Raw genomic sequence first — 19,469 nt, 5'->3', positions numbered from 1 at the left:
GTACGGCAAGCAGTAGAATGTTCCACCTTACAAGGCGGAGGATAAAAATGCTTCGGGCAACCCACCTCCGCCTAAATCTCCTGCCTGTCTTTTTCCAGCACTTTGTAAAGTGCCGGATTGAGTGGCGATGGTGCAACTGGTCCTTAGAGAAAGTGAAATATTTTGCATGCTATATTATGATTTTGTTGTTTATGAACATTTTCAGTTGATTTTTAGCTCACGGAAATGTGTTATTGTGAAGTAAAGTACGTCTGTTACCTTAGCGTGTTACTTTATTGTGAAGAATAGCCCGAAGGCTTCGTGCAAGTGAATCTTGCACCCAAATCAACATTCCACAATAGCAACTATAATTTTATGTAGTTAGGTTAGAATTGCTATGTTTGGTGCCAGTAATTGTTATCAGCATATTCTTTCACTGTTTGAGTGTGTATGATATATTTTTTATAATATAATGCTGTGAATGCAGGCAGGTTTTTGCTTACACGGTCATACTTTCTGATCAAATATCTCCATTATTTGTGTTTTCCGCATGCTGGAACTAATTTTACATTGTGTAAAAATTTGGGGGTACAGTGGGTAAATGGCCCCCAATTAGCACTGTTTGTACTTCTAAAAAGTCATATTTTTCTGCGAATAGATGTATATGGTACCATGTGCGAACATTACATTTACCCACTCTCCACATGAGGGTCAAAAATGTGGCATGGTTGAGACCCTTAACCTGAACGGACTAACATAACTACAGAAATATTTAGGGACGTTTTTGGCAATTGGAAACCAAACAATAACTCACAGCACTGTAAATGGACAGATTCAGAAAATTTTTAAAAATGTGTACCTCATGCATGTGACCTAAGATGGCAGCAGCAGCTGTCTGTAACTCAGTGACAGTGAACGAGTGTCTGGTGCCAATAAACCTATTGTATGAGAGTATACCAGAGTTGTAACCATTCTCAATCAGACATGCAGTAAGTAATCACTAAACTTCCAAAATATGTCTTTACAGATGTAAATAGCAATCACTTCATGTAAAAAATGCATGTGTGACATGATGAAGTCACAATTAAACAAATGGAACTTGTGCTGTCATATATATTTTGCGTGATGCTACCATTCGTTAACTGACTAGTGCTGTCAGCTTCGAAACATTTAGGGCCGATATGGAGCACTAGATGGCTAGTTATAATTTTAATAACTTTGGAAATATACTGCCAGTAGTGATGTTATGGCACTTCATATTTGTCTGTTGAGCAAGCTCGCTAACAGCACTAAACCTACCATATTCACATGTTTATTTCTTCTATTATGTGTATACATGGGTAGGTTAGGCATGTCAAGATCTCCAAGTAGCTACAGCTATCGCTAACCTCTTGTGAGCAAGGTAGAGTAAAAAAACAACTTATTTCGTGGTGCGCACATTTTTTTGTATGGTTCGATTTCTATTTGCTTGTTAATGCATACTTAGTAATAACTTTCTGCATGCTTTCTGGAGAATGATTTTTAATAACAGTTCAGATTGTTTAATGTTTTTTTGAATATTTCATCGGAGAAACACGAAGTATTGTAAAAATTTTTGTTACAATAAATTTGAACCTTGATGAAAGTCCTTACCACTGTTTGGAATTCTGAAAAGTAAATTTATTTGCAGTTTTGAAGTGGTGTAAAAGCTACCTTATTCAAATATTCCTACTTCCCATCAATAAGACATTCTCGGAATCCTGCTGACATGATGCTTGAAAGGGTGTCATGCTTGAGACCATCACCAACGTGATGAGATGTTGAAAGCCTTTAGATAAATTTTTATAATGCTAGAAAAGCCCTAACTCTCCTAATGTAACCATGAGATCCCTTCATACCACACATGTGGTCTAGATGACAGAAGCAGTAACCAAGACAATTGTAAATGAAAGGCTGGTTGCAAGAGAAGAATCATATAGGAGTAAACAAAAGTGTGGAGACAAGAAAATAATCTCAAGCAAACATGCATTAAATAATCGCTGAAACTCTGAAGTATGTATTAACAGGCAGAATTAGAAATTGAACCATGAAAAAGAAATGCCTTGGTACAATGAAGAAGTTGGAATTTAAGCAATCTGAACTTGGGCCAATTTTTCCCTTCATTATACTGCTACATGCATATTCGTCCATAGCAGCCATTCATTTACTGTTATTTCATTAGTGGATTGCTGCTGGTGCTACTTCACATGGCACTTGGTGTGAGTGGCAAGAGGGTATTCCATCTCTAAATGTTCTACTTCTTGCGTTATATGCCTCAGGTTTCTGCATCTTACCATTAAGATAATGTCCCTAAATGCTTCCAACGCTGTTCATGTAATATCTGCTCTCGAGCATGAAACTCACTTTGAAACTTGCATAGAAAACCACCAGTACCATTGTCAAAATCATTAGGACTGTTATTTTATGTTGTTCCAAAATTTCATACTCAACGCTTGCTCACAGAATTTTTGATGCAAGTGTGTTTTTGGCTTATGAAGTGGGGTACACTCAAAAATTTTATGGAATTACCAAAATTCTATTGCATTTTGAGCTTGACATGCATAATTTGATTGCATAAGTGCTGAGTAATAATTTTTCTTCAGTTGGAAATGAAAAAAATTATACCTTGTGCACATATGAAGGAGACTATTCTTTTACCCAAAACGTACATGCATGCAACAATGTTTTGTGCCTTTTGTAATTTATTATGGTTAGGCTATTACTTTGTTACAGGGACAGAGCAGTTTCCAAGGAGTTCATTGTTTTTTTACTTGACCCCTGACTATATTACCATCATTTTTTAGATTATGTAATGATTTTGTTGGTTATACAGGAGTAAATATTGGAGATGGTTCAAAATGTTGTGTAAATATGTGGAAGCAACGGATTGTAATTCTCAGCCATTTGATGCATTTTTTTTGCGTGGAAAATGTTGTACAAGGCACATGCAGAAAGTAAGTTCCGATGAACTGTAAAATGATAGATGAACATCAGAAGACAATGATTTTATTACTGTGGAGTTAGTCATACATTGCCTACTTTTTAACATATGCACTGTCCTTGTTGAGACACTTGTCATAACACTGCACCAGCTTTTGTATGCCCCTGTCAAAGAATTCTGCAGCCAAGGGTTGGAACCAGGATGTCACACCCGTCTGCAACTCAGCTGCATTGTCGAATCGTTGTCCGGCCAGAAATCGTTTCAGGTGGGAGTCGCTGGGAGTGGGGTCGGGGCTGGTCAAAGATATCCCAACCATATTGCTGCAGATTAGCCTGCATGAGCATTGGGTATGGGTGCATGCATTATCATGCAATAATATTATTCCTGCGCTCAGCATTCCACGTTTCTTGTTCTGGATCGCCCTCTGCAGTTGCTGCAAAGTGTCACAATACCATTTGGCAGTGATGGTGTGCCTCTGGGGTAAGAACTGGATGAGGACGACACCCTGTCGGTCCCAGAAGACTGTGCGCAACACTTTTCATGCAGACAATGTTTGTTTGAATTTGATCTTGACGGGCGAACCGCTATGTCGCCAGTGCATGGACTGTTGCTTGGTTTCTGGCACCACATGGGACACCCATAATTATACTGGTAACCTGTTGCATAACACTCCGTGAGTTCCGGGTCTCCCCCTTGGCGCAGTGGTAGCGTCATTGCCTTGTAATCAAGGGGTCCCGGGTTCGATACCCGGTGGAGGCATAAGTGGTTCGGATCCCACTTTAAACTGTAGGTCCAGTCCCGATTAGCCTTACTGTGCATAAAGTGGACTTAAAACAGCAACTCAAACCAAACTCCATGAGTTCCAGTGCATACCCACAGACTGCCAGCCTCACTCCCAACGTAGGTGGAAGATCATCCATTCAATTATGGGGTGATGTGTAGTAAGCACATCAAACCTCCAGTTGGTATTTTAAGTTTCCATAACCAGGAATTTTAATGGTAAGATCATCAAATGTGACCTGCCTAACGTACTCACATAAACTTATTTCACCAGAATATAGAAAATATTCTGTACCAAAAACCCTGTAAGTGTTGTGGAAAGTTATTGAATATGTGTTTGTAGTCATGCATAGAATTTTATTGATGCAGATGTTGTAATGTATGCAAGCTACCAGAGCATTACTAATTTTTTTCCCCCTCTATATTGACCGAAGTCCTGATTTGAGTTTTTAAGTTTGTGCATAGATAGTTTAATTGAGATTTGACCTCCACTCAGACCCTTTGAATGCAAGGCATCAATAGCTGGCCTCCATGCCAAATTCGTTATCACAGTGTCCTACAATGCCAGGGGTCCCAGGTTCACATTCCAGCCTGGGCATGGATTACTTTGTGGGTGTTCTCTCATCAATTTCACTATATCACTTATCTTAGTCTTTGCAGTTGGCCAAGAGTGGCAGAGAAGCTTTATACAAATTGATATATATATATATAAAGAAAATCATTACTCTGCAAACATGAGTCTTGGCAGCTATTTGTTTCAGTAAAAACCACTGTGGAGATAATGTTCATGGAGTTGTCGAAGATTTTCTGTGGAATATTAAAAATAAATTGCATTTTGACCCAGCCTGATGAATGGAAGTGAGGTTCATCATTTCATCCAGCTTCAGCTGGAACATTTGCCAAAATGGCTTTACAAGATGTTTAATAGTTCTGCCGGTTCCTTCAGTTCCTAGTCAACAATCATTTTGTGATTATTATGAACTATGCCAACACCTAAGGATTTTAGGTTTGATTGCAACATATGATTGCACATGCACTTTTAATGCAAGAAGAATGCACCAAGCAGTGGTGATTCATGAGCTTGATCAACGTATTTAGCATAGTTCCTCATAAAAATGCTTTCTGCAAGGTAAATCTCACAAATTAGTTTCTCTGAACTTCTGAATTGCTTTGAGAATTATATCCAGTATTCTAAACACACTTATCCTTCTGTGCAACTTGTGAAATCATTCCATGGTCTGAACCATGACTTTTTTGATGGACAAAATCTGAAGTTTGGGTGTTGAGCTATTCCTGAATTTATTTAATTTTATTGTGATCACTGATAAGGTGTCGAACTCCTGTTTTTTCCTACCATATTTGGAAGTAAATTGTACACGAGTGTGAGTAGTGGTGAAGCATCCTATGAGGTCATACTTCACATATTAGTCTATTTACAGATTTTATTTTAATTTCGTGAAACAGCATTTAGGGCAATGGAACTGAAATTCTAAATCTTACCATAATTAACACGTTCTCTGCCACATTGGTCACAAGACTGAAACTGACACACACCAATCACGTCATGTTGGTCATTATGACCGAAACATGTCTTGTGACTTTATCCCTAGTGCACCGTTGGTCACGAGTATAACAATAATGCACATAGGGCTTGACCGACAAGATGTGTGGAGTCGAGTGCACATAAAAGTGTTTTGCTTCTATTTTTTATAGGAAAGAAGTGAAATTTGGAAAATAAAGTACAATAATCATTTTGGCACGGGGAAGAAAAAATGGTAAAACCACCCTGGCAGAGAATGTGTTAAAGGAAATTTCCATCCCTGTCCAGTACTCTGTCTTCACATGCAGTGAAGCACCATTGACAGAGGCTCACTTAGTCCCATTATTTCCCATGTAGTTCATGAGAAAAAGTCTAATTTCTAGGGGCAGGTGCACCTGCAATATGCATGTAACCATCCACATGGTATTTGCTACTACAGTGAATAGTCTATTTGCAACATTCATTTTCAGACCAGGGTGGCAGCCATAAATTTTACTGTAATGATACCATTTTATGGCATAAAAATGATGATATGGCATTATTGTATACTCTTGTGTATTAATTGATTGAATTACATAAATTTATGTTGCTTTTCTACCAGTTTTGGCTAATGATGACAAGTGTATATTCTTGTTACTACAGTTTGACTTATTTATATGTAGTCTCTCCTGTAACTTGTACCAGTTGATTTAATGAAATACAAATTGAATTTAAGGATAATTGAATGAAAGCTATTTTTATGCACACATTTTCATGAAATTGCCACACAGTTTTTTTGTTTGAAGTATGCAGTAGTACACAGTAAAGCACTAGCATAAAGTGTCTTCTGCCTCTTAGAACATACTTAGCATTAACAATATGTTATAGTTTATTAATAACTAACATGCTTTTTATTATGTAAAGTTCCATGTGCATATAACACCGTGTCATGAAGGATGTGGGGGTAGGGCCCCACACATTATCGATCTCGGTCATGTTGGAGGTGATGTAATCAACACCATGTTCTGGTTGCCTTTACTCTGGGTTCCCATCGATTTAAGACTTGGTGAGCCCCAGAGTTGCTTTATGCAGGGACAAGGCTGGAACAATTCCAACCTTAGATCACGCGCTCCGGGAATCAAACTTGAGTCTCCGGCTTGGTAGTCAGAAGCCCTACTGACTAATCTTTGTGCGTTTAATGGATTTATTTCATTGCTGTCCTATTTAGGATTATTTTTTTCCAAAAGCTGATATCTACACAGTTATGGACCTATATCCTTCATTTTCTGCTTTACTTTTCCCAAGATGATGTGCATGGATATTAGTGATTGGGAGATGTAAAAAAAAATATAAGAATAATAAAAAAATGCAGCCACACTGCTTTTTTGTGGTATATAATTTATTCATGGTTTTGTTCATGCATTCCATTAATTTCATGTTTCTTGCTATTCATGCAGTTTTGTTTCATTATTTGATATGAACTATTGGAATGGGTTGTCATCCTGCATCACGAATGCTGATGGGTGCTGGTATGTTAGAGCATTATTTTAGTTGTGTATACTAAGAAATTGTGCACTTTTTATGTTCTATAGTTGCACCTTTTACTTGTATACCAGTCTAACCATATTTTTTGTCATCTGTAGTACTTCAACACTATTTTTCTTATGTTACTGTTTATCAACATAGTCTGTTTCAAAAGTATTTGTTCTGTAACAACCGTATTTCACTGTATAATTATTGCCTTGTGTAAGCATTGCACTTTGTTTTCTTCAGTCCACAAGTTTATATATAATCTTGCATGTAATCTTTGCATCGGCATGTCAGGTGATAAACCAATATTGTGATGATTATGCTGTGAAATACTATACTTGATCAAAAAGAAAAGAGTTGGTGTGATTTGATTTGCTTTGTTGATAAATTATTAGGCAGTTTTATCAGTTGAGCATGTTGCACATCATGGCAATCACATACAACCACCACTTAATGTTTTGCTATGAATTGGGAATTGTATAGTGCATTCAGTTTGGCTTGAGGCCAGGGGAGAAACCCCTTATTTTCTTTCAAGAAATTTATTTTTCAGGGCATTTTCCCCCTTTCCCACTCCATATGTACGCCGAATGTGCATAAATTATATATTGTCTGAATCTGTGATTCATTCTGCGTACAACGGTATATTGTTCATATCTCCAGGGCAAATAGTCTCTGAGCTAAAGCCATTTCAAGGTACTACTGCATTTTGAAGCTTGAATCAGTGGCGTGCGGACCATTCCTTTTGGGGGTACAACTCACGTTACATTGGTCATATGATGATAATGCAAATATTTATGTGTTCCTTACATGTCAGCGATCATTTCCATGTGCATGTCGACACTGTCATGTATATTTTTCTTGGGGGGGAGGGGGACCCCATTTTTTCCCCCGAAATTTTGGAATTTTGAGAGTTAGCCCCCTCCCCACCAACACATATACGCCGAATTTGCTTAAATTTCATATAGTCTGAATCTCTGGTTCATTCCGCGTACAACGGTATATCACTCCTCTCTCTAGGGCAATTAGCCTCAGATCTACACTCATTTAATTGAAACTGCATTTTGCTCAAAATCAGCTTGGGACCAATGGGGTTACATGTGAAAATGGCCTTGGGATTCAAAAGGTTAAATAATTCAGGAGCCAACCTTTTTTTTATTGGCAAATACAAGCATAAAGCTACACATTTTGAAATTTGTTCTTGCAACATTGATTAATACAAAAGTGGTATGAGATGTATTGCATGTTAATAAAAGTCATTAATTAATAAATTTAAATAAAAATATACTTCTAATGGAATGAATAACTAAAGTATTCATTATAATATATGACTGACTCTACCATATCACACATTTTAAATTTCGGCTATCAAGACTGCATTAATTTATAATGGCATGCTCATTTGTCTGATTTATTGATACACATGATACTGAAAACACACATACCTTAAACCCATAGTGTTCTCATTATTTATAAAAAAAGATAATGGAAATTTCCATAAGCGAACTTGATACGTATAAATTAGATATATATTTTTTTAGAACTGAATTTGAATATTCAGGCACCGGCTGAACATTTTCAAGTATCATGGGGACATGTCACCTTGTGATTTTCTACTCCCGTATGTGTGTGTGTGTGTGTGTGTGTGTGTGTGTGTGTGTGTATATATATATATATATATATATATATTGTGTGCTTCAAAATCAGTTACATTACTTGAATCAATGATGGTATTATTATTGCATGCTATAAAAAATTATAATTTGGATTTACGAAGCAATTTTACTTGTAAGATTTATCCATCATGCATCTATATGTTCTAGCAAAGAAACTTGCATCCTGTCGGGTTAATATCTAGAATTCATTTTGCATTTTGTTAGATGCATTGACATAGTTGCCACCTTTAGAGATAAGTCACTAAATATGACTGATCTGTAAGACCCATTAGGGAAGTAATTCATGAGAAAGATACTATCTGCTTTTCTGCCTACTTTTGGATAAAGGAACGTATAATCCTTCCAAGGTTAAATGAACATTTAGATATAAGATAGATGCGTCTAAAGGGCCAAGACTTTTTTGTTATCGATTTGTTCTTTAAGGTATGATATATTCCTTCCTCTCACCTTTTCCTCCCCGATGCACACACATGCAAAGGTATTCCAACCGGACGTCGAAAATATCTTGGACATTTGTTGTAAAAGAAATTGTCGAAATGTCATAGGAAACTCGCATCACCATAGGATATTTTACTTTTATATTTATAAAAAAATATGCAGAAAATTTATAATTATACATGTATGAATTTTACTTGGAGATAGGAACCAATTTCTTAAATTACATTTTGCAATTTTTAGATCCACATTTGATTTAGCAGATGCTACTCTAGTTTTAGTATTAATCATTTTTAAGGTGTTTGTAACACTGGTTGTTGGTGTGAAGGAATTAAAAACAAAGCTAAGCATTAATTCTGTGTTTGGCTTGTCATCTGTAATTGTTGTGTTCTTAGGGAAGCATCGTATAGTGTATAAAAGATAGGATAATGTTTGAAGATGAATCTGATTAGTGACTTATTACATACACCATTTTCCACATTTCCAATCGAGGATAAATGAAAAGTTAAACATCTTGCCCAGTGTGGCAACCACAAGGAGGGGATGGGGGGGATTGTGTAATTTTTTTTTTTTTTTTTTTTCGCTCTTTGATTTCTTGATCATGTTGGCACTACCCATCATAGTTGCCACCGGCCACCTCTGCATTTGCTGCATAAAATTGATCCTGAATGTAACATGTTCATATGGTAGAACTAGTTATCATGACCACTTTCCTGAGTAATTGCTGCAAGTGCATGCATACATAAATGCATTCACTTGCAACAATATTGTTGGTATGTGTACTGTACCATTGGGCACAGAATAGTTTTCAATGTAGAAAAGGAAATAGAGTACCCACTTATGAAGGACTAATTGGGATTATGTAGTAATTTCGTAATACTGATCATACAACTGTAGAGCAAGATATTCAATGAAATTTGGGGAAATTCTTTCATACTTTTTTTTAGTTTTTTTATTTTGGTACACAGTTTTACTTCTTTTTTTTTAGTTTAATTGGGTGGCTCCACCTTGGAGAACGTTGACTTGTTGGGAGTATTATTGTGAGGAAAATAATATCAGTTTGTTGTGCATAGTGTTGTTTACACATAATAATTTTCATTCACAATAAAGCCTACAGTACTGCTCTGTAACCTGTCAATGTAAAAATATTAGCTAAATATGAGGGGAGAGCTGCTCATTGAAATAGATACCTTTATCAGTGTGGTAAAACTGTTTCCTTTTCCTCTTTTAGTTTTATGTGATGAACCATATGAATAGAGGAATGCTGCGTTTGACGCAAAATGTGTTTCGCACAGTGCATTTCCATCAAGAACGCTGGAAATTACCAAAATACTGGAAACCAAGTTTCACCAAGAAATGGATTGGTAAAAATTAGTTCAAAAATTAATAATTCGGTCTTATTTTTGTGCTAATATGAATTATATAGGAGTATCTGCATGATTTTTTATTCATTTTTTTATGTACTAAAATGTTAATATATGCCATATTTCGCAAGGAAAATAATACATTTTAAGAAAATGTACCTCTTTGGACACAACTTGCAGGTCTTTGAGTATTGGTATTACAGTGCCTTTCTTGGCTGCAGAACGGCAGCTAGTGCGCTGGCAAGTAAGGTTGCGTCTGCTGGCAAACTGGATGCAACATCTGCGTAACTTTAACAGCTAGCTATGTCATGGAATAAGCTCATAGAATTACATTGAAAGTTACATTTGAAATTAGCACGTACTTTGTTACAAGAGGTGTTGGAAATGCTGTTCTGCTTCCACACATTTACGGCATATTTATAAGGAAATTTTCACTAACACATCAATTCCTCTGCTGAAATTGCTTCAGTTCCTCTCCTGATATTTTCTATCAATTCTTAATGTATGGCTTCAGGTTTAAAAGTTTGGTAGCTCGCCACACAGACATCATGAAAATGTTTGTTTTTTGGGCAAGGCGCAAGACAGATGTTTGAGGAGTATATGTTCCAACCATTGTCCAACATAGTCTGGTTTCTCCTTAGTAAGCACACTCCATTTTACCCTTTGTTTCTTGTCAAGAAAACACTGATTCCCTAAATTTCTTCACACTTAGCTGAACACTGCCTCTTTGTGAAACGGTAACATCTGGGATGTCTGCTGTAAAATGCGTTCTAATTTTCCTACAAGAATTCGTAATGATGTAAGAATCATACATACAAATTCATTGTTTTAAATTGTATGTGTAGCGTGGCATTATTAGATTGCAGAGAAGCACCAGTAATACATAAACTTGCACAACCTAAAACACTTGTTAGCACCTTAACACTTCACAAACACATGCAAACTAGACATCAGCTATCTGGATACTGAAGCACTGATGTGTCCAGTGCCAAGGTCAGCCTACAGCTACAGGTCTAAATGTCAACAGATGTGCTCTTACTTTCTGGCATAAAAGCTGCCTCTCCATGGCCACCTCGGCTGTGAAAGGCACTGTATATTTTTATTTGTGTGAATTAATCTACACTGATATTTCTTGGCAAAATTATCTGTTTTATTATTGGTGTTTCTAAAATATTTGGTGTTATTTCACATGTATTACCATACATAAAGTGCAAGCATAATTTTTATGCTCTTGAACATATGCTTTTTTATCTGCTATTCTAGTTTTTGGCACCCTGTAATTTTTGTGGCCAACAAAAATTACTGCACTGACAAGAACAGGTTTACAGGTGTCATACATGCGTATATCAGTATTTCACAACGTTTTATCATTCCTTGAAACATCTCAAGTTGTGGGTGGCCAGTTTTATTAATTCTAGTGAACATGACAGAAGAAGGTGTACATTAAATGGATATTTTTGATATAGTAACATGAAGTATTTGTTCTGATAATTGCAAAATTGCTATTGCTTTAAGGTTAACAGTTGAGAGACTATGAATTCTTTAACATATAATTGTCCTTACTCTTTCAAACATTGGAGTGTGTTGTATCATTAGATTTTTGAAATTGTTGTTATTGAATAATTTAATCTTTAAAACTTGTTGAGCAAAAGTGAAGATACATTTTTTAATAAATCCTGATGGCATTAACTTTTCATTATCCTTTATTCTGTGAATCTATAATATCCAGTAATATAAATTTTCAAATATTTTTAATTTACTTAGTTTGGCACTATTGCACATGCATAGATTCAGTGCATATAATGTAAAATGACACCCAAATATGTAACAATCTAGTTTTAAACATGCTTATTTACTCAAAGATTTGCTAACAGAAATTTGAAAGCTAATGCACTTAAAAGCACCTGCCGTTTTGCCCACAAGGTTCTAATAATTACTTCAAGAGGTCCGTAGAATGAACAATCTGTAATTTCATGATCTCCTTAAGGCAGTTGAGGAGTCATCTGTACTCTCAGACACCATTTTCTTTATGTAGATACACCATTATGTGTACATACCTCTTTGATATGGTTGTACGATTTGTCTATTTGCTGAGCTGAAGAACTGACACCTATGCATGTGGTCCATTCTAATTAATACAAATGCCAGGTGCACAAGAGAAAATTTATGATTTATGAAAGTCCTTCTCTTTCGAGGCAAACAACTCGAGCAATTTTTGGACGTCTGCATATGAATCGAAGTGCTGCTCAGCGAGGGTGTGGCCCATCGACGAAGACAGATGGTAGTCTGGTGAATAGGCTGGATGTTGTAGCACCTCCTAGTTGCGTGTCTCCAAGTAGTTTTGGACCAGTCTTGATGTGTTCGATGGGGCGTTGTCATGGAGGAAAATCAGCTTGTCATGTCTTTGTTGATAATCCGGCCTTTTGTCACACAGAGCACGATGCAATTTGATCAGTTGTTGGTGGTAGCGGTGGGCAGTGACAGTTTCACCAGGTTTCAACAGCTCAAAGTAGACGATACCCTGTTGATCCCACCAAACACACAGCATCATCTTCCGGCCGAAGCGATTTGGTCTTGAGGAAGATGTTGATGGTTGGCCAGGATCAACCCATGATATCTTGCATATAGGATTCTCGAAATGTATCCACTTTTCATCGCCAGTCACAATCCGATGCAGGAAAGAATTTCTTTTTTGTCTGGCAAGCAAGATTTCGCATGTGTTTTGGCATCTCTCCAGCTGCCGATCGGTCAATTCATGCGGCACCCATTTTCAGATCTTTTGAACCTTTCCCATGGCACGTAGACGCATGGAAATGACTGCTTGAGTAACACCCAATTGCTCGGCAAGCATCTTTTGCGTTTGGTTATCGTCCTCTTCCAAAAGAGCCTGCAATTGATGGTCCTCAACCTTCCTGGGCCGATTTTCACGCTTATTGTCGCTCAGGTCAAAATTGCAGTCTTTGAACCGACAAAACCAATCCGATACAGCACTGTCACCATAGGCCTCCACAAGCATTCAATGCAATTCGGCAGCCAATTTCTTCAAATGGAAGCAGAAAAGCAGAGCTTACCGCATATGCCCTTTTTCTGGCACAAAACTAGACATGCTTACCACAGGATCACTGTCTGTTGTTGTCTGCACGTGCTGACGATGTGCACTGATTCGTGTTGGCAGATGTCCAACTCATACAAACACCAGGTATGGCGTGCCCATGGTAGCTTCATATGCTCACTAACACCATCTATGAACAAACAGCAGATTTAAGCTTATGCATCTGGTATATTTACTATAATACTTACCATGTGTGTGACGCACAACGGGGAGAGGCGAAAGGGATGGCATGAGACTCTTTATGAAAGTTTACGTAGGTGTTAACCCTTTCCCCACCTCGACGCCGTGAGCACAATAAGATGTTAAAAAAAAAAACAATTAGTACAATAATATTTATACAAATATTGAATTTATTATTTCTGCGTTGTTGAAAGAATATGATTAAATGATTGTGAACATTATAAGTATATACTTTTGCTTCTTGTTGTATTTACAGTTCCGTCTTAGTTATTAGAGGCCTCTACTATTTGTTTTGTTTACCCCATGCACACACACTAACTAAGTCCCGGCGCCTTTCGTTGGGGCCCTTATTCACTGCACTCTCACCTGCATACTCCTTCTAAGCTAGTCCAGTCCTCTTCTTTACACACTTTCTTTCTGCGGCTTCATTCTTTCACTGTGTCCAATCCTTTCCTAAGATCCTTGCTTCGATATTACACATGTCAACAAATCCTTATCCGCACTATTTGCACAATGCACACTCGCACACTCTCTACAGGCTGTTTTACTATGTCCTTCTACTCCGCCATATTATATCTTTGTTGTCTTTTTGTGGCCTCTCTCCTCGAAGAGAGAAAAAAAACAACATAAAAAAAAACTTCCCCCTTCTCCCTCCTGGGGTGGTTCTTGGACTGACCGGCAGAGGGGGTGTCCAACAAGAGTCCTTTTTGGTCAGTCACACGAGGTGCTGCCCTCTTGCGTATTTTGTTACACTACATGTTAAAATTCCACATCTAGCTGCCCGTAATCTGTTATGGACCGTATATGAGGGTACACTGGTAGTACTGGACCTCAACTAATCCCTAACTATAACCCAAATATCCCAGGAGAATAGGAATAGATTAATATTTAATATAAACCCAAGAAAAAATATATAATTAAAATACAAAATTTCTACCCGCACCTTCTCGCCAGAGTCCTCCTTGACTGGATCACTTACACTCCAGAGAAGAGCGCAAACTACACACGAAACACATACAAAAAAAAATAATATGTATATAATTATTGAAAAAGAAATACTAAACTGGTGGTTGCCTCACATCCCCCCTACGTAATCATACAGTAGGGCAAGCCCTCTACAGTATGATTTCGTACTCCTTGTAATTTAATAAATGCTAATGTTATTATTATTTTTTTTAGGGGGACATAGCCCCTGCTACCTATAAGACTACGCCATAATAACTAATTAGAAATATAGATGTAAATTGATATTACAACATTATATTACACACATGAACAAGATTATAACACTAATATTCTTTAAAATTGTGAACTTTATTTTGTTTCTCCTTTTTTTTTCTTTTTCTTTTTCCAATGCCAGCGGCACAATACGGTCCCTTGTATGACCAGCTCTTCTCACTTCGACCCTCCTTGGCTTTCTCCGGCTGTTTCCTGGGCCGTGACGTAGGGCTTTAAATGGCTGCTGTTATAAACCCCGCCGTCTTTGTCGTTTTTTATGTCCCACAGCTGATAGGAATTAACTCTTACAACATTTCTGACCGAAAAGGGCCCTTCGTACAGCTGGGCGAACTTCTTAAAGACCCCTTTTGCAACCTCCGAGGACACGTTGGTCTTGCGGAGAACTAGATCACCAGGTTTGTAGGATATTGTATGATGTTTGTCATATATTCTCTTTCTTCTCTCTGCTTCTAGTTGTATGTTCCCTTTAACTTTGAGAAGTTTATACTCATATGGAGGGGAAGCGTTCAGCTGAGGCAAGCGAAACAGCTTCATGAGATCCTGATCAGGTTTCCGGTTGAAAAATATTTCATACGGAGATGCTTTTGTGCTATTATTTTCCATTGTGCACACATACACGTCAGCCTTAGTCACTTGAGGTTTAGCTTCCTTACAGTTCATGTTTTTCTTCAAACTATCATTTACATAACCCCTTAACGATTTTATCTCAGCCTCGTCACAACATATAGGCTCCTTGCATTCATAAGATAGAAAAAGGGTCGGCACCCCGTCGGCTATTTGCATCTCTTCCTGCGACAAGAATTTAATTTCAACACATTGTTGCTCTATTGTCATCGCTACAATGCTTCGATCATAATCAATGACAGCTCGACATGCCTTCAAGAAATCTGATCCTAATAGAATTGGTTTCACTAGATTTCGAATTACGAGACACACGACATTAGTGGTCACTTCCCCAAATGACAGCGGAACGTATGCTTGCGTCACCACCTTTGATGCTTTGTTGCCGAAGGCTGATATTACTTTGATGCTCCCTACGCTTAACTGAGGGATATCAGGCTTCCATTTTACTATTTCCAACCACACTTCTTCTGATAAACAAGTGACCATAGCCCCTGAGTCGGCCAATGCTTGATAATGGCTTCCACCTATACCAACTGAAATAATAGGCATTCTTAGCACCTCGCTTTTCGAAACTTCATTTTCATTCTGAATGAGCTGGTCAAATATCGAACAAACAACGTCTCCATTTCCATTGTTATTGTGGTTAATATTTACTGCATCTCTTGTATGAACTTGCATTACTTTAGTTTCATATTCTTCCATTTCATCCTCACAATTTGTATTTTCTTCCCCAGATAAATCAAAAGATTCATTTATCGCAGTCCGGTTTCCTAAGTGTCTTTCCGCATTTCGGATATTTCCCTTTTGTCATGCTTCATTATTGGAGGGACAGTCTTCCTCATTTTGCCTTGCCACTGATACACTGTTGGCAGAAAAGAACCGCGAGCTCTGTTGTCCGCGACTCGCCTCTTCCTCCCCCCTAGACCCGTGGTTGCCACCATTACGTCTGCCGTAGCTCCCCCCTCCTCGGCCTTGCTGCGTGAAGGGTCTGGGGCCCTGAGGCGGTTGCCTCTCGAACCTGTTGACATTCCTCTCATTGTCGCGAGAATAACTGGGACTTGGGCTGACATAATTGTTCCGTCTGTCTCTATCAGTTTCTCCGCCACGCACCGAATTTACCTGTCTCATCCTCGCTCTATTGTTTGGTTGAAAAGTTGCAGCATGCGACGTTTCTTGGATTTCCTTAAGAAGGTTAATTAGCTGCTTAGAGGTGTCGACCGGCGACCCAATGAGGCACCTCTGAGCGTACGCAGGCAATTGCTTTATAGCCATTTTAGCTAACATCCTGTCATCGAGCGGCGAAGGTAATATTGCGTTCTTCTGGACAAGGGTCATAACATATTCACATAAAGATTTCCCGTCGGCTGGATTGTATCGAGAAGTAAAGAGCTCAGCACGCAGTCTCAGGAGTCTCTCTTCACTCAGGTACTCTTGAGAAAAAACAACTTTCAAACCCCTTGTAATCCGTAATATTGCCTTTGTGGATAGTAAACCAATTAGCAGCCGCGTTTCTCAACGACAGCCCCGCGACCTGGGCTTGTTGCTCATATGGTACCTGAGACAACGCTAAATATGTCCTCATTTCTTGCATGTAATTGTGCGTTTTTAATTCATCCTCTGTTCCGTGATAGGTGGGCAATTTCAAATCTCTATGTAAGTATGCATTATTGCCATTGTTAGAGGGCGTAACTGAGCTTGGCCTCTCACCTTTATCTATGAAAGTATCTAACTGCCGAGTGACCGCGGAGATAGCCGATTCTGTATCCTTTCTTACAGATGCGATGTCCCTTTTAAGGCCCGACACTTCTTCTCTCAACAAAGCAACCTCTTGATGGAATGCGTCATACTGTTGCTGCAGTGCGTTGTTGAATTCTGCCATCGCTGCTTGTATTACATTTTCTGCAGTTTTCTCGCAGTCACCTCCTGTGTGGATGCGTATATCCTCCGTTATATTATTGTGGAGAGTGGTGACCCTTTCCTCTAATTTATTTGCCCTATCGCTTACGCAATCTATTCTGGAGCCAGTGATCTGATTAATCTCAATGAATTCGCTCTCAAGCTGACCCATCCTTTCCTCAACAACCCTATTGGATTGGGACAAATCTTTAACATTTTTCTTCACTTCCCCTTTTAGTTCTTGGTGACCTTTTTCCAAGCGTTTTACATCATCTTTTAAATTATGATTTTTCTGGAGCTCTTCATGATTTTTTTCTAACCTCTTCCGTGTTTCCTGCTGATCTTTTTTCATTTCCTCCAGGGTACCTTGGACATTTTGGAGTAAGGCAAAAATTTCTTCATTAGTTATCTGACCTCCCCCCAAGCAATTACCACCGATAGATTTATGAACCGCCCCTGTGCAGTTAGCACTCCTCTCTGGACCCAGCGTTCCCTCCACAGTGGCGTCCTTAGGAGGACCCTTTGGAGAAGGAATAAAACTAGACGTGACATTATCTCGCGTACGCCTCCCCATAATGCTAGTCATGAATCTATTCCTTTTCTCACTTTAAATAAAACACTAACAACAACACAAATTTAGAAATACCCCACAAAAATATAAAATTGCTTAAGTCCTGAAATAAAGATTTAAAATTATCTATAAAATTTACTTTCTATTCTACACTACAGTATACGATCCATGGCAGATACAACGGAACTGGCATTTTGATTTTCATCCTTTCAGATTTAAAACTGTGTTACTGATCTATTGTTTCCTTCTTTTCACTTTTTCTACAGCTTACGTGGATTCGCGCCACGCTATTGGGCGCCATGTGACGCACAACGGGGAGAGGCGAAAGGGATGGCATGAGACTCTTTATGAAAGTTTACGTAGGTGTTAACCCTTTCCCCACCTCGACGCCGTGAGCACAATAAGATGTTAAAAAAAAAAACAATTAGTACAATAATATTTATACAAATATTGAATTTATTATTTCTGCGTTGTTGAAAGAATATGATTAAATGATTGTGAACATTATAAGTATATACTTTTGCTTCTTGTTGTATTTACAGTTCCGTCTTAGTTATTAGAGGCCTCTACTATTTGTTTTGTTTACCCCATGCACACACACTAACTAAGTCCCGGCGCCTTTCGTTGGGGCCCTTATTCACTGCACTCTCACCTGCATACTCCTTCTAAGCTAGTCCAGTCCTCTTCTTTACACACTTTCTTTCTGCGGCTTCATTCTTTCACTGTGTCCAATCCTTTCCTAAGATCCTTGCTTCGATATTACACATGTCAACAAATCCTTATCCGCACTATTTGCACAATGCACACTCGCACACTCTCTACAGGCTGTTTTACTATGTCCTTCTACTCCGCCATATTATATCTTTGTTGTCTTTTTGTGGCCTCTCTCCTCGAAGAGAGAAAAAAAACAACATAAAAAAAAACTTCCCCCTTCTCCCTCCTGGGGTGGTTCTTGGACTGACCGGCAGAGGGGGTGTCCAACAAGAGTCCTTTTTGGTCAGTCACACGAGGTGCTGCCCTCTTGCGTATTTTGTTACACTACATGTTAAAATTCCACATCTAGCTGCCCGTAATCTGTTATGGACCGTATATGAGGGTACACTGGTAGTACTGGACCTCAACTAATCCCTAAATATAACCCAAATATCCCAGGAGAATAGGAATAGATTAATATTTAATATAAACCCAAGAAAAAATATATAATTAAAATACAAAATTTCTACCCGCACCTTCTCGCCAGAGTCCTCCTTGACTGGATCACTTACACTCCAGAGAAGAGCGCAAACTACACACGAAACACATACAAAAAAAAATAATATGTATATAATTATTGAAAAAGAAATACTAAACTGGTGGTTGCCTCACAATGTGATCATAATCTCTGTTTCTTGCAAGTCTTTGAGGATAAATTGCAAGTTTTTTTTTCCATATTTTATCCGTGCAGTTAAAATTGCTAACATCTCTGTGTATCAAATTCTCTACTCCTATTTATACCAGATCCAAGGAAATGCAAATGCCAGTAAACATTTTCTTGAATGAAAGTTAGAAATAAATTAATATCAATCAGCATGCATAAGAAATTGTTAAATGTGTTAAAGGTGTATCAGT

General features: G+C 38.1%; 1 protein-coding gene across 2 annotated transcripts in view; it reads left to right on the top strand.

Annotated features, from left to right (window-relative positions):
• The window catches only part of LOC145984201 (thioredoxin reductase 1, cytoplasmic-like), a 60,609-nt gene that overhangs the window by 5,935 nt on the left and 35,205 nt on the right, over nt 1–19,469 (top strand). Inside the window, exon 2 of one of the 2 annotated variants that reach the window (XM_083117727.1) lies at nt 10,107–10,239. The exons of the other annotated variant lie outside the window; for it this stretch is intronic. Within the exon in view, the coding sequence (XP_082973853.1) occupies nt 10,116–10,239 (124 nt within the window). The 5' untranslated portion in view covers nt 10,107–10,115. The remainder of the gene's footprint in view (nt 1–10,106; nt 10,240–19,469) is intronic. 2 annotated transcript variants of the gene reach the window in all.

The sequence above is a fragment of the Lepisma saccharinum genome, chromosome 2 (genome assembly GCF_977018435.1).
Source record: "Lepisma saccharinum chromosome 2, izLepSacc3.1, whole genome shotgun sequence".
In the NCBI taxonomy this organism is placed as follows: Eukaryota; Metazoa; Arthropoda; class Insecta; order Zygentoma; family Lepismatidae; genus Lepisma; species Lepisma saccharinum.
The sequence above is the reverse complement of the archived record's forward strand: the minus strand, read 5'-3'. Positions and strand labels throughout refer to the sequence as shown.